The 15,148-nt window shown below is 43.1% G+C and overlaps 1 protein-coding gene across 5 annotated transcripts in view; it reads right to left on the bottom strand.

The window, feature by feature from the left end:
• Window positions 1-15,148, bottom strand: part of ARID5B (AT-rich interaction domain 5B) — a 117,577-nt gene that overhangs the window by 6,573 nt on the left and 95,856 nt on the right. For all 5 annotated transcript variants that reach the window (XM_064662362.1, XM_064662364.1, XM_064662363.1 and 2 more), the window contains one exon: window positions 3,159-3,357. In XM_064662362.1, coding sequence (XP_064518432.1) covers window positions 3,159-3,357 — 199 coding nt within the window. The remainder of the gene's footprint in view (window positions 1-3,158; window positions 3,358-15,148) is intronic.

The raw sequence follows: 15,148 nt of genomic DNA on the forward strand, positions 1-15,148 counted from the left end.
GTCACCAGAGCGTCCCATCTGCGATCCAGCTGACTGACAGCCCTTTTCAAAACTGCTGTCACTCTCCTCTGACACGTTGTGGTGGAAGACAGTCATAAAACAGCAACATTGTGCATGCCCTTTATTATTATTGTTTTCTTTCTTCCTTCATTGTAAAGATAAGACGCATCGAGAAAGTTATCATCTAAATGCTGCTTTATGGTCTGTCACAGGAGCGGGGAATCAGAGACGGTCCTAACGAATCCAACCCTCTCAGAGATTTATTTCTTCACAGCTGCTTTTAAATATTCCTGTCTGTTTGGTTGGCCTATTAGTTACAGTGTCTGTTAGTCATCCTAACTTCTTCTTCTTAAACTCATAGCTGCCTTTTGCAGCCAAATACCATCATTAGGTCCTTTACAAAGTACCATCGCTAGTCTCTTGAGCTTATAAAATTACAGGAAAATACCAGACAGATGAGCAAAGCAAGGAGGAGGAAAAAAAAAAAGAGAGAACCATATTTAATAACTGTACATTCTGCTCTTTGTTTCTGTTAAGCAACACCTTGATTGAAGTTTCAGCTATTGTGAGGAAATGTGCAGTTTAAGGCTAATAGCATTTTGTCTGGTGTCTTGTTACACTGACAATGTCATTGTGAGGGCAGGAAAACAGTGAAGAGCACAAAGGCAAATGCAACCCTAATAAATTAAAGTTATATTTTCTCCCAATACACTTCTCATGGTGAGAGTTGAACATGCAATCGAGAGGACTGCACACTTGTAACTGGATTACCCTTTTCCAGCTCACAGCTAAGACCAGCTTCCAGGCCACATGCAGAAATGGTTTCAGTAGTGGCTTGGTTGGGGATGTGCCTACATATCTTCATGGTGGCTACAGAGGGTCCCTCCGAGCAACACGCCATCACTGCTGTGCCTGAATGAGGGCTCAGGAACAGGGCTCCACTGCCAGGGGATGGCGGAGGTGAGAGAGACATACAACCTTCTGCAGGGCTCCAGCAGACTTGGATTTTGCTCCACCCGAAGGAGCTGAATGTCTCCTTTCTGCTAGCCCTGTGAAGTGCCACATCCTGGGCACAGAGGCCTCCCTATGGCAGAGCACAGATGAGCTCTGCAGCCCTACACCCACCCCAAGTCGAAGCATCCACCCTGCAGACCCCTTCACTGCGCGGGCGGTGTGTGACCACCAACCTGTATACAGTGACTGACATGGAGGCTGAGGTCCTTAATGGCTCACCCTGATTAAATATAGGCAGAACACGTCTTCCACCCCAGTCAGGGAGGAGACATTAATTCTGCCATAAAAGGTACCATTTTACAATAGGAAACTGCCATAACTGTACATTTTTATTGTCTCGTCTAGGTTCCCTACATTTCCGATAAGCGCAGCTTAGGAACTCTTCCTGCAAACCACACAAAAATAACTGCAGTTTAAGCAGCAGGAAGTTTGAGATAGGGAACAACAAAAGCAAGGAAATTCAAAGTTCAGGCTGTTGCTCTGTTGCTGACTTGTTATGCTGGGCTTAGCAGTGGCGGTAGAGATAATGTGTAATGCATCTTGCTGATCCAAGACCCCTCAATAAATAACCAGGCATGAAGGAATGACAGGGGAAGGGAGTGCAAGCCTTCACTTCACTTCTCTCCTCGTTGCTTTGGGCAATTTGTGTTGCAACCTTCCAGTGACTGAAGCAGCTTTGTGCGCAGTCTCCTCTCGATACGTTTTTGGGGATTTTACCCCAACAGCGCTCCCTGTTTTAAAATTACAATGCAAGAGAAAACAAAAAGTCTCTCTGTGGAGTGCTCTTACATTAGATATTAAAGGTACTGTTGACCAAGGCCATCTAAAACAGAAATTCTGCTTTGGATGGGAGATGCAACTGCCCTTGTAAGCACAACTTAAAGACATAGTGGGACATGAAAACCAAAATTTCCTGTTCTCAGAACTGGGTACATGAAGTCTCAGAGGCATCCATGTTTGCCGGTCCTGCATTGTTTTTTTAAAGCAACGAAGAGGAGGATTGTTGTAGTTGACTCAATACCAACTTCCACAGAGGTTTAGAAACAGGACTTCTGTACCTGCCAGACGGCAATGAAGCCAAAGGAGCAGCCACAGTCTGCCGGGCGCGTCATGGGTTTCGACATTCTTTAAATACTTACTTTCACTGCAACGCCTTGAAGGCTGCTGTCATCTGGCAGACTGAGACAAGAAAAGCAACATGTTTTGCAGGGGTTGTGTGTGAGGAGCTTCACCACCTCCTTCACAGGGGGTGCAGGCAGGGCACAGGAGAGAGCGGGCAGGATGTGCAAAGGAAAGTGCTTAAGTAACACCGGAGCAAAAACCCCATTGATTTTATATCACTTAACAACACTTGAAGTTTACCCTTATTTGCAGACAAGTATGAATTCTACCATCTATCCTACCCTGTGCTGTGAATGTACAATCTCTTCCATGAGGACTGTCCTGTGCCTGCAAGTAACACGGCTCTATGTGGAAATTGGGGCCTGACCATGTGAAGCAGGTGACAGAACAGGAACCCATTATGTCTGAATACGAACCTTGGCTGAAAACCATGAGGGAAGTCGGTCTCAGTTAGGGCTTGGAAGGTGGTTCCCTCAAAATGTGACCTTTCAAGTCCAAAAAGAATTTTAGTATAACATAATAAAAATCCTTGGGAGTGATATGTTTTTTGACAGCCGTGCACACATCTGTGAGCACAGAAGGGCTGATCCAGAGGTTACCATTATAAAAATCAGCTGTGTCCAACAGCTACCGCAGTATTATCAACAGTATTAGAGGTTCCTGCACCCTGTACTTAGATTAGGAAATAACTGTGGTAGTTGTGTGGTTTCCCTTTGGCAGCTGCTGATCTTTTAGTGGTGGCCACTGTATAACACAATGAGCAGAAATGGTACTTGTTAGATCCAGCTCTTGGTCTTCTGCCATCACTGCTGTGCAATATGGAGCTCACTGGCTGCCATTCATAGTCCAGCAGAATCCCAGCACAGGCAGTACCACAAGAACTGAATTTCCATTGCTGAGCAAACTTACAGGCCAACTGGTTGGAATTCTCCAGTTTAAATTATGTATTTTATCATTGGATTTCATGTGATTAAAGCTGTGCATTTTTAATTGAAAAACTGAAAAGCAGGGAAGCAACCGACCTCAGATGCATCTTGGGGTTTCTGTGCATTATCTTTTTCCTTCTTGCTCTTTTGGTTTTCATTTTTGATGCGTTTTGATCCAGACACTTTTGTTTTCGCTTCACCCTCCTGGGAACTGTTATCCTGTTTTCGAGGTTTCACTGGAGGCAGTGGCTTATCTTCCTCTCCTTTAATAAATCTTTCATATGGCAGGATTAATCTAGGGGATTAAGGAACAAATAATTGATCAGGTTTTGCCATTCTAGCAAAGAAAAAAAATGTATCTACTATGAGCAGTTTACTTAATAAATCCATTTTCTTCCATGCCATAAAAGCAACAGTTTAAACTACATCTATAAATCCAAGTATAAGACATCAATTTATTTGGCAAGATGATCATGTGGCATAAATCAGTGGAGTTGGAGTTGGTGTGGATCAGTTGTCAGTAATGCCGCAGTGGTTTGTGTGGGTACACCAATTTGTACCAGATGAGGATATGAACCACTATGTTTAAGACTGATTTAAAAAAAATAAAATATCCACCATTTATTTTTGTTTTCCCTCCTTGCCCCTAACAGCACGCAGCAAATCCCAGGAAAACACCTACAAAGCCACAGCCAACTTGATAACGGCTACACAATTTCCAGGCTGGTGGTTCCCTCGAGTGCAAGGGTGAGTGCCAGGAATGTGGCAGAAGATGGGAGAGTTGGGCTGTGGGAACCCTACAGGGGTGGGCACAGCACCAGCCATGCTGCCACCCGTGCAAGGCACCCATGTAGTGACAGCCACCACGCTCCCTGCCTTCACCAGGGAGTCTTATTTTAAGGAAGAAAGGGAGAGGAAAAGAGTTAAAAGCAAAGGAATTTTTCACTGTGGAACTGTCTGCCACAAAGTGCACGAAACAGCTCTAAAAAACCAAGGAAGAAACACAAACAAAAAATATCCTCCCCTTGAAAGCATCAAACACACCAAGTTTTAATCTATCTGTTTTCCCTTTGCATTTTTTGATCTGAAAGGAAAAATAACTGATATAATTAAAAGGGATGGATTGCATTACAATCTCAGTTTCAGCTTCAGTGATTAAAGTTTTTATAATGCATTTTGGTATGATTAATGACTCACTGTGGGATTAATACAAGACTCAGACTTTAAAAATATGAACTTTAATACAGAAAACATAATTTGTTAAAAAAAAAAAAGACAAGTCGACTTTATGAAGAAAATGTACTTTGCTTATAAACAACATAAATCTACTCAAATACCAGGAATCCTTAATTATCTTTAATCTAAGACTCCAAGGCAGAAACCTCTTTGGTTCAGATATTCGTTTGTTATCCTAGAATCAGTTTCTAAGCATGCAATTTTGATTTACATACTTAGATGTTCAAACACAGTTTGGGCTTAAGAGAGCAGAAATTAGATTGCTCGTGATCATAATATTTTACATTTTAATAAAATACAACATAAATTATGTTAAAATATAAACCTAATTTATGCTATATTAGAAACAAAATTCATTAACTGAGCATGCTCTGACATGGTATGTGCAAAGAGGCGTGAATAATACTTTCTAGCCCTGAATTTGGCAGGGCTCCAGTAATGAAGCTAAGCAGAGCCCACGGGGAATATTCATCTTCAGATCCCATTACAAACTGAGTTTAAACATGTTACAGCTGCTAAAACTGGAAACTGCTCCCTCTATGCAAACTTAGCAAAATAATACGTAGTTGCCAAATACCTGCTTCCCACTGTAATATTACAGTTAATGTTTATATAATAAAAAGCATAACTAAGCAGAAGAAGAAAAAAATAATCTTGTTCATACTTGAGGCTGCTACATTTCATTCGCAAAGTGCAAATATTGGTGAAAACACCAAATTCCTCCCCGCACTGCACAAAGCACTTTGGACTTCACTCGAGGCAAGGCTGGGTTTCACATAGGGCAGCATCCAGGCTGCTTTGCCATGTGTTAAATATTTAAAATCGCTTTTAATAAAAACACATTTTATTACAATAATTGTTAGCACTGCAAGGGGAGTGTTTGACTTTGTTTTGTTTCCATGGGAACATGTTGCCCATTAAAACTCTACATATTCCATCCAGGAAGGTTTAAGACGCTGTCCGGTACCCCATGGGACACGGAGATGCTCCCAACCCATGGAGTGGGCCTTTCCCTGAAAGGCGCCAAGTGATTAACCCCGTGGCTCCGGCCAGGACGGGAGCAAGGCCTGGGCCGACACGATTAATCACTGCTCGCGTGCTCTCCGTCGAGCCTTGTAGGGTAACGCGGGACACAAACTCCTCCTCCTCCTGCTTCTGCACCTCACCAGAACTCATTAGCTTGGGCGCTAATTAGTTACCGTGGCTTAAATTTCCTTTTCTGATCTTAAGGGTTCATGTGGGAGTACAAGGTTTTCATTTTAGTTATTTTTCACTGAGCTCAGCAGTTGGCAGGCCGACAGCAGTAAAAATACATTTCACATTGCCGGTCAGTGGCCTGGAGCCAGCGGCAGGAAATCTGGAATTAAATGTTTCGTGTATCGGGGAGGCGGCATGACTAAGGTAAAACTGAGTCAAAACACAAGGATGGCTTGTTCTAGGATTTTCCCCTCCTCGCCTGAAAGGAGGGCCGGCAGGCTGCCGGTCCCTGTGGTCGAGGTGGCTTTTGGGGGCGGCTGGCGAGGAGCCGGGCAGGAACGAGGGCTGCGAGACCCCGGGGAGCAGCACCGAGCCCAGCAACGCCAGCAATTGCTGCTTCACATAGAGATTTCCGTTGGTTGCAATTTTCACTGAATGTTTTTTCAGTTATCCTGTCATGGTACAACACAATTACCCACAGGATATGATCTTATCATTTGATTATTAGAAGTTTTTATAGCGCAGGAGTAATAAAGCTAATACAGCTCTCGGAACATGTAAGCAGCCGGCTCACATGCCATGAAAGCAGCCGGTTTAACCAATTTAAGGTCAATATTGCCCAACACCAGAAGAATGCGATCTGCTGTTAGCCAAATAGTTTAGCAGAATGTGACATGTCTGAAACCAGCACAAGATTTTTTTTTTTTTTTTTTTGGTCAAATATTTGCAGTGCAGGGAAGATTTAATCAATCTTTGCGCAAGGAGAGGTAAAGATAATGTCCAAAAAACCTGGATCGAGGTACTTCAAATGGATCGTACGTTGGAAACAACAACCGTGTTTTCCGTTGCTTTGAACTGTGGTTGTATTTCACGACAGGGGGGGAAGTATCAAAGTATTCATAAAAAAGGAAAAGAGGGGGAATATTTTGTGGTCCAAAGAATATTTACTTGTAAAGCCTAGGAGAAGACCAAAAAAAAGGGTCTTTATAGTGATCAAGATTCCGATATTAAGATTAATAAAATGTATTATTTATAAGTCAATTAACATAAATAGAATATGTAAGCACTAGTGTATTAAAAAAATCTTTCCACAGGCAGCAGATTTTTAGCAGCATGAGGTTTTTTTTTTTTCCTGGAATAATACAAGAATAACATTTTCCAGCCAAGAGCAGAAACAGTAGGGGAGTCTTTGCTATCACAGGGCTTCTTATTAAATTCAGTCACTGTGAAAAGCCAGCCTTTTTCTTTTTTTTTTTTTTTTTTTTAAATAAAGACAACTTAAAATCAATACAAGTTAGATTAACAAATCAGTACTATACTAATCCTGATTTATTACAATCGGCAATATTAAGTTTAATCATGTATAAACTGCTACTCAAAAAAAGATTTTCTTTTAGTAAGTCCTGAATTAAATAATGGTGCAGTGTACTGAGTTTTTAGATCTGCATCATCTGATATTATGAAAAATTCAATGTACTTCTCTGCAGCAGATGTCAGAGGTCAGCAAATCTATTACAGTAATGTAAGTAATCTGGCTTTCTGCCAACGTTTTTTTAAAAAACACTGAAGCAGATAATTTTATATTTACAAATTCTAAAATCCTCCAGGGACTGAATCTCTTCCCCAACAAAAAGCAGAAACTTCACATTAGAGAAATGTATTTCACAGTATATCAAACATGTCTTCATCATTAGCATTTCATAAAAGGAAAAAAAAAAGCCCTTAATCTTTATTAGTCAACATTTTTTTTTCCCAGCTACAGAACTAACAATACAAGATCTCATCTGAGCCAACAACCACTACATGTATTGATTATGCAGAATGAATGACTTTTTTGGCCCGACTTTGCTTAACAGGACACATGAGAGCACATCTATTTATAGGCATGATAAAAAAAGTAGTTACAATAATGCAAAGGATCTGACCAGCCCAGAAAGAGGAAGGAAATTAAATGTTAAGGCTGCCAGTTTCCTCTTTAATTCTCCCTACTGTGTATGGATATGACGGGGCTCTGGGGCCAGGGAGGAACCATATGCCCAGGACACACAGGGTGAAGGAGGGAAGGAGGCAGCTCAACACAACCCCTACAATATTTTTTTATATCTCTGTTTCAGTATTTATTTTTGTTTTGTTTTTGGCAGAATAAAATATTCCAGCATGTCTCCCATTGACATCATTGTACTTTCTCAAGGGCTTCAAGTCCAACACCAAATAGCATGCAATGGAGTCTCTCAGCCACAAGAATAATCTTGGAAGGACAAAGTACCGAAGGCCATTCCTTGGGAGATGTTGCCCCATTCGCATGCTTGGCCAGGTTAAGGAGGCTAATTGCAACTGGAATGGAAAAAGATTTAAATTTGCTCCACCAAATGAATCCAGCAACCAGTTAACCCATGGAACTCACTGCCAATGGATATCTTGGGGCCAAGGGATTAGTGAGATTATGCAAGGATTAGATGCTAATGTAAATCATGAGAACATTAAGCTGTTAGAGCTTCAAAAAACGCTGAAAAGGGACAGGCAACAGGACTCTTTACAGGTAGGAATTTGGGAAAGGCTTTCCTCCTGAGCACCTTAGGCCACAGTGGCTCCAACTCCCTCCTCTGGAGTTGGGGGACAAGACAGCTGGTTTGCCTGGCTCCAGAGGGCAACCATCTGGTTCAAGAGGTCCCCACAGCAGCTGGGCAGAGCTGCCCACAGCCCCTGCAGCCAGAGGGTCCAAGCACAGGGCTGGGAGGAGTGGTCACTGAGCCAGAGCAGCTTGGGGCAGCTCTGGCAACAGCCCCTGCAGGGCAAAGGGGCCCCCATTAGTAACCCTGGCGAGAGAAACCGGAGTCTTGTCCCCTAGAAACTCAGGGGCAAAACTGAGTGGCAAAAATTCAGCTGTTTTAAGGGACCAGCAGGAACACCTGAGCTCTGATCCCAAGAGAAGTCTTGTCTTTTTTACCATGATGCTTTTCAAAAGGATAAATCTCGGAGCACTGGTGTCGGTGTAGGCAAGAGAAACAAGGCACCTTCAACAGCAATCAGTTGGTGGGGATAGCCAGGAGCAGGAGGCAGCTCTCCTGGACACCACTGACACGTTCCCAGCAAAGAAGGGAAACTTCAAAGTCTCAGTCTGTTTTTCAAAATGGAAATATAAAATACATTGAGGAAATGAAGCAGAGTGTTCCTCAAGTCTGATTTCCCTGGACTGCATTGTACAATGGAGGGGTTACGAAAGCAAGCCTCACATGCTTTTGTGCAGAACACAATAGCAATGGCTTGATTTGCATTTGTCTGAAGTACAAAACTGGCACGTATTTTATCAGCAAAGACAAAATATGTTTGAGTTCAATTTTCTTTCCAAAGAACTTTCCTTCCTTAAAGAAATGGCTCTTTCATCCTTTCATCAACAACTTTCCTCACAGCCCACTGGGAGTGCTGGTGGGTAATGAGAATGGCTCACTGCTGAAAGGTGGGAACTGCGCTAATGTAAGAGAATTCAAAGACACTTTGTTTTAAGTAAACTGGAAATTAGTGACATTACAAACACAGCTGTTGATTTAGCTGCACAGCCAGGCTAGGGAAGCTCAGGCACTTCCGATCCTAGGGCTCAGCAGGGGGAGATGAACAACCCCAGTCTTTTGCCTTTGGTGCAGATTTACTGCATGTGAAAGACTCTAAGGATAAAGGTGATGGGCACAGAGCGGCTTCCCCAGGTCACTCTACCAAAACTGCTACAAGCCTCTGTTTGTCCAGTCACCATTTCTGCATCTAAAGACATGCATTTTGTTTGGTAGGTTCATAGAGTCCCTGCAATGCTCGGTCCCTATGCTCAGGACAAGTTTACAGATGCCATTTTGCACTGCTTGTGGGGTGCAGGTCTCCTGGAGAGACCCCAAAATCCTGTTGACTCTCCCTTGGGAGCTCTGAGTCACATCTCCATTGCTCAAAGCCAAACAAACCAGGGCAACCCACGCCATGTTAGCAAAATCCTGAAGTACAAGGTGGAGATTCCCAGCAGCCCTGGGGAACCTGAGGGGAAAGATCTTACTCTTCATCACTGGTGCTGCTCCTGCAAAGGAGAATGGCACGTCTCCCACTGTGCAGCACCCTCCTGGGGCAACTCAGCTCCCAGCAAGGAAAAGGGGCTTGTCCACTTGTGTCAAGCCTGTCCCTACTCCTGGATGTCAAGAAGTGGTTACCAGGTGTGATACTGACCAACTCCAAGCACTCAACTTGGTGACTGGGTGTGCTGGGACCCCAAAAGCAGTGGGTGGCACATGGTATGCCACTATTCTGCTAGGACAAACTCCTGGGTGGAAGGCAGGATGTAGCTGGGAAAACAACTCCCCACCAGGAGAGAGATCATCTGTTTCCAGGCACTAAAAGGCAGCGCCCTACTGTCCAGAACTTTGCACCCAAGGACTCCCGCTGACTCCAGTGCTGGCCAGTAAGTCTCTGAGGCTGAAACCCCAGAAATTTTGAAAAATATGTGTGTTCTCAGATGTTTTGAATGGACAGCTAAGGATCTATTTTAATGGTAAACAATTACGTTCCTCTGTCATCTGATACTTTCTAAATTTTGGGGAGGGGGGAAGCTTTCTGAATTTTCAATAGTTCCTTTGTTAAAGCATCTGTTACTCACATAATTGAAAAGATGTTTGTTCAGTAGTATGCTTGAGAGTACAGTTATTTAATCTTAATGATAAAGCCCTGAGGGCAGAAAATCATAAGCAGAAACCTCTTGTTATTTATCAAAAAGAAAAAAACCTCCAAACTAAAAACCCAGGAAAAAAAAAGAGAGAACTGAGACACCTCATCTATCTTCAGGCTTAAATTCGTGCTTGATGGAAAACTACTGAGACAATTTGCAACTTGTGAAGTTTTCTGGGAGTCTGGGACTAGCTGAAATGTGAGGGGGGCAGGGAAATGGGGTGAAGACAAAAATAAAACAACCAGAAAAAACTGTTGCTTGGCAAGTCTTTTTTGGGTCAAACAAAGAGCTAGTTGTAGTTTACAGCATGACATAACATTTGATTAATTTTTGCCCGAGGATGTTTTCACACTTAACAGTGTAAATCAAAACCTTCTATTAATTACAACGTGTATTAAAAGATAACCATAAGCAATTTCATGTAGATGCCATACTAGCCTCCTGCTTTTTTTTCTCTCTAAAAATTGGCTGCTATTTCTTACAAAACTCCACTGAAATTCTTACACGTTTACCAAAGTTATCCAAATGCTTTAACAAAACCAAACAGCATTTGCATGGAACACAGGGCTCTCTTGCATATTGAATTACTGCACAATATCCTTAGGGTAGACAGATTTTACAGCTGTTAAAGGGAAACCATGTAAAGGACTTATTTTGACCTACCTTGTGTTTCTGATAATATATAATATTTATGTGAGCGATTTAGAAAGAAAAATGGCAGATTGGGCTCTGAATTGCACAAGACACTTTATCTCCTGGGGTTTAGTCCCCTGGTAAGGGACAGATGTGCAGGGTGCTCTGCAAGTACCCAGGGGCCACACTCACAGCCAGAATAAAACCCTGCACAAGTCAGTGTCCAAAGCACAGGCACGGCCACCCTGCCCCACTGTGAAGAACCACAACCCATCTCACCTATCTGCTCCTCCTCAAGTTCCCAGTGGTTGTGGCTCTGCAGAAAGCTCTCCCACGCAGCTGCCTGAATTTGGCGAGAGCACAAGGCCTAATAAATCCCTCTCCAGCTGGGTTTGACCAGGACACAGTGGCTTTACAAGTGCGACTCGTGAGGGCCAGGATATGAGACACTACTGAAGAGCAGGACATGGCCTGTGGGAGTCTCTAGGTCCATCCCTGCTGGAGATCCCAAGGGAGCCCAGCTTCCTGAAGCACCCAAAGAGGTCAGGAGGCTACTGGTCCAGCTGCTTGCCATGACACCTTCCAACACAGGCATGTCTGCCTACCAGAGAGGCTGAGGAGAGTCACTGTATGCCATTGCACACCACAATTCCCCAGCCCATGCGTGTATGTGCAAAGCTTGTGCACAGGGCTTGCTCTGGAGGAAACCAAGATGAATCACAGCCAGACCTGGAGACAGAAAAAAGCCCCAACAGGCAATTGCTAGGATTTTTGTTTTGTTCAATTCGTTTTATTGGGTACTTTACATACCTTGCAAAATAGCAGGTTGGGTTTTTTGGTTTTTTTTTTTTTTTTTTTTTTTTGGGGGTGGTGGTGGTGGTGTAATATTTATGAAAAATCCCTAACAACAACATCAGCAGCACTGCAGAAACGCAGCCTATTGCTCATGCCAGCAAATTAAAGCTGCTGATCATGTGTTTTGTGTAAAAGCGAAAAGAGACCTCAAACCCTACATGTGAAAACCACATCTGCTTTATTAGGGGAAGACGGCACAGAGAAGAGTGCTTCGCAGAAAAGTAGCCGTTTCTGAGGGTTTCTCGATAGGAGAGAGAGATGTAGGGTACTGACAAAGGCTGTAAGAGTTTCACAGGAACGGTGCAGGCTGAATCAGCTCATACCAACCACACACACCTCTGGCTTTCTGTGACCGTGCAAGGTAAGTGCATCAAAGGAGTACAAAGGAAGAAAGTAACGACCAAAACAACAACAACGAAAACAACACATAAGCTCTGTACAGTCCAAGTCGTGCACAGAGCACAGCCCCATGATGGGAAAACATGAATGCTTTTTATATTGGTAATCATCTGTAACATGAGCAATTAAGTGCAGTACTAATGGACTATAGCCAAGAGCCTGGTACTAATACTAAAAACTGACAGAGATGAATAGGTTTGGAAGGAAAACTAGGCTGACAAAGACATTTTTATGAAGTGCTTGGGCCTATTTGGAATAACCCAATCAGAGGCAGGTCCAGACCAGCCATGCCTACAGTGACAATAATGCATTCACTGGCATTATGCGATGCCTGCTATGCTTTAAATAAAAACACCCATTGCTTCTACTCAGAAACCTGCACTTTCATTATTATACTCATTAATAAAACAAAAGTTGTCTAACTAATATACAAATAACACTTACTGAAACACTGGCAGCCTTGCCTTGTTTTAAAATGAAACCAGTTACTGGAAACACAAACCATATTATATGATAAATGAATCGGCTGAAAATGCACACAAAAACCTTTCTTTCCCTTTAACCAGGGAAACAAAGCAAACACTGCCCCAACTGAAGCATTCTGCCTGCTTACAGCACACCAGCAGCTACCACCACAAGTTCTGCTCCAAATAGGGGGATGCAGAGCAATACATTCCCCACAGTCTTTAAATCTGGCTTTGTTTTAGCTTTTGGCATCCTTGCTATCATGAGTCTGCAGCAACATGGTGGCTTTGTAGAGGTTATAAACACCTTCAGACAAAACTAGTATCTCTTCATGGGATTTGCTAGACAGAGAGACAATTCTGCCTCTCCAACTGTTGTGGTTTGTGTTTGGTTTTTTTGGTTGGTTGGTTGGTTGTTGTTGCCGTTTGGTTTTTCTCTCTCTTTTTGCCCTTTGAAGTCGTGTGTAAAATTCCACCTTTCAAAGGGAAACCTGGAGAGGCCAGGAAGGTGGGATGCAGTGCTTGAATTGGGACATACATGCCATTCCACTCCTCAGCATCCTAAGGATGTCACTGGAAGTGGCTGCCACCTAAACAGCCTTGGTATGCTAAAGCCAGTGCAAACAGGAGTTCCTCTGCCACCTTGGAAAAGAGCTGGCTAACACAACATGGACACCCTTGAGATGTGGTTGTAGAGATGAATGGCAAGGCTAAGTCAAACAGCACCAGGGTCAGTGAAGTCAGGAAACTGCCTATTCTGCCTCCAGTAAGTAAGGAAAGGCCAGTGGGATTCAAAAAGGAAAAATCATGAGGTTTATTCAGCATTTACTTTCCAGCTTAATTCAATTTCCAGTTTAGCTTTACAGCTCACAATCAAGTTTGAAAATATATGTGTGTCCTGAATCATGAGCGTGTGTTCCTGCACTGCAGTTCTAGTTTTAGATTAAATGTCATCTGAGCACTTTGGCTATAAATGAGCATTACATTTACAGGTGCTGTAGTTAGAATTACCAGCTGAAACAAACCATGACAATTTCATTTACTTTTCTCCAAGTCTGAGGCTTAATACAGCTTTCCTGTGGTGGAAAAAAAAAATCTAACAGTAGAAAATTAGAGACTAGATGAGTCACTGAGGTTTTTGTATACGTGTTTTGGTTTTTCAGACCAAATTTGGTAAAGCACATTTTAGGTAAGCTAAAAATCCTGCAAGACTTTTTCTCCAAATGCCATCTTCTGACAGCCTCCCAGAGTCCTGGAAAAGATGTGCTGCATCATATCAGACATAACTCAGAACTACACGATAGGCTGCCATCCAAGAACTCAGATTTGAGCTTTCTGGTTTACCAAGACCAATCTAACCATAAACTAAAAGACTCTTTCCTCAGACTGGCTGGAGGCAAGCGGAACTGCTTTTGGATAGCCTGGAAAGGGTTTTCAATCTTGAAGGCATCGTGAGTCTGCTCAGGTTTTCTAGTGAGCACAGTGGGGTTTGTGGTACTTTGCAGCACACCTCGAGTAACTGCTGAGTCAGTCACAAAGATGAATCTCTATGCATGGAAGGGGAGTGCAATTCAGGGCGTTTGCAAGTAAAAAAATAAAACACTAGCATGAAACACTGTCAGGAAAGCAGAAGAGAGAGACAGGGGTTCATGAAGTATTTGGAATGGCTCATTTATTTTTCCACAACTACAAGACATGCATGCTCTCGGTGACTCCAGGATTTCAACACAGAGCTCAGCAACGCTCGCTCCCTCTGCGACCTAAACCGGCAGAGACCTAATGCTTATGTGTGCCTGGGTCTCCTCTGTCAAATAACATCCTCCAAAGCACATCTGGCGAGGGAAGAGCCAGACTGCCAGTTGGAAACTCATCAGCTGGCTTGGGTGCAAGAGGAAGCCCTGAGACTCTCGGGGCTGTAATGATGGAGGGGAAGAGCTGAATACCCACAACCTGATGAGTCAATAAAACAATCTATAACATTTGTCTGCAGCACGAGGGCAGGGAAAAGCCCCTCCTGACACGTGCAGCAACTCACTCAGCTTGCTCTGCTGCTTGGCTCAGTCTCCAGAAAGCCTCTAACTTTTATAGTGGCATTCATTACATGCAACTCCTTTGGGCCCTTCTGTTGGGAGGTGTCTCCTGTAAATGGGCATGATCAATTCCCCCTCCCTCCATGAGGATGGCAGTACGTCCCTTGGAGAAGCCAACATGGAAGGCACTAAAATAAGGAGCAAAACTGCCCACTGAGCACAGCTCAGCCGTGCTGCTTTCTGCACAGGCAAGTACAGTCTCTTCCTGACCCCAGCAAATTAACTTGTTTATGCCCAGGAACAAGAGACTGGACTTTCCTTATCTGAGTCTGAAATTGCTGAGCTTTTATTCGCATTTGCTTGTCTAAGGAAAAAAATCAAAAACAGAAGAAAGAAAAAGAAAGAATAAAGATAAAAGAAAAAAGAAAAAAAAAGAGAGAGTTGTTTCTAAAAACCATACCAAACCAAAACAACGTTCCAGCTCCAGTACTTTATTCAATGTGTGCTGGCTTCACAAGCCCTGGAAGTTATTATCTACATGGGAAGAATAAGAAATCAACAGTTCTGACCAGC

The sequence above is a fragment of the Pseudopipra pipra genome, chromosome 8 (genome assembly GCF_036250125.1).
Source record: "Pseudopipra pipra isolate bDixPip1 chromosome 8, bDixPip1.hap1, whole genome shotgun sequence".
Taxonomy (NCBI): domain Eukaryota; kingdom Metazoa; phylum Chordata; class Aves; order Passeriformes; family Pipridae; genus Pseudopipra; species Pseudopipra pipra.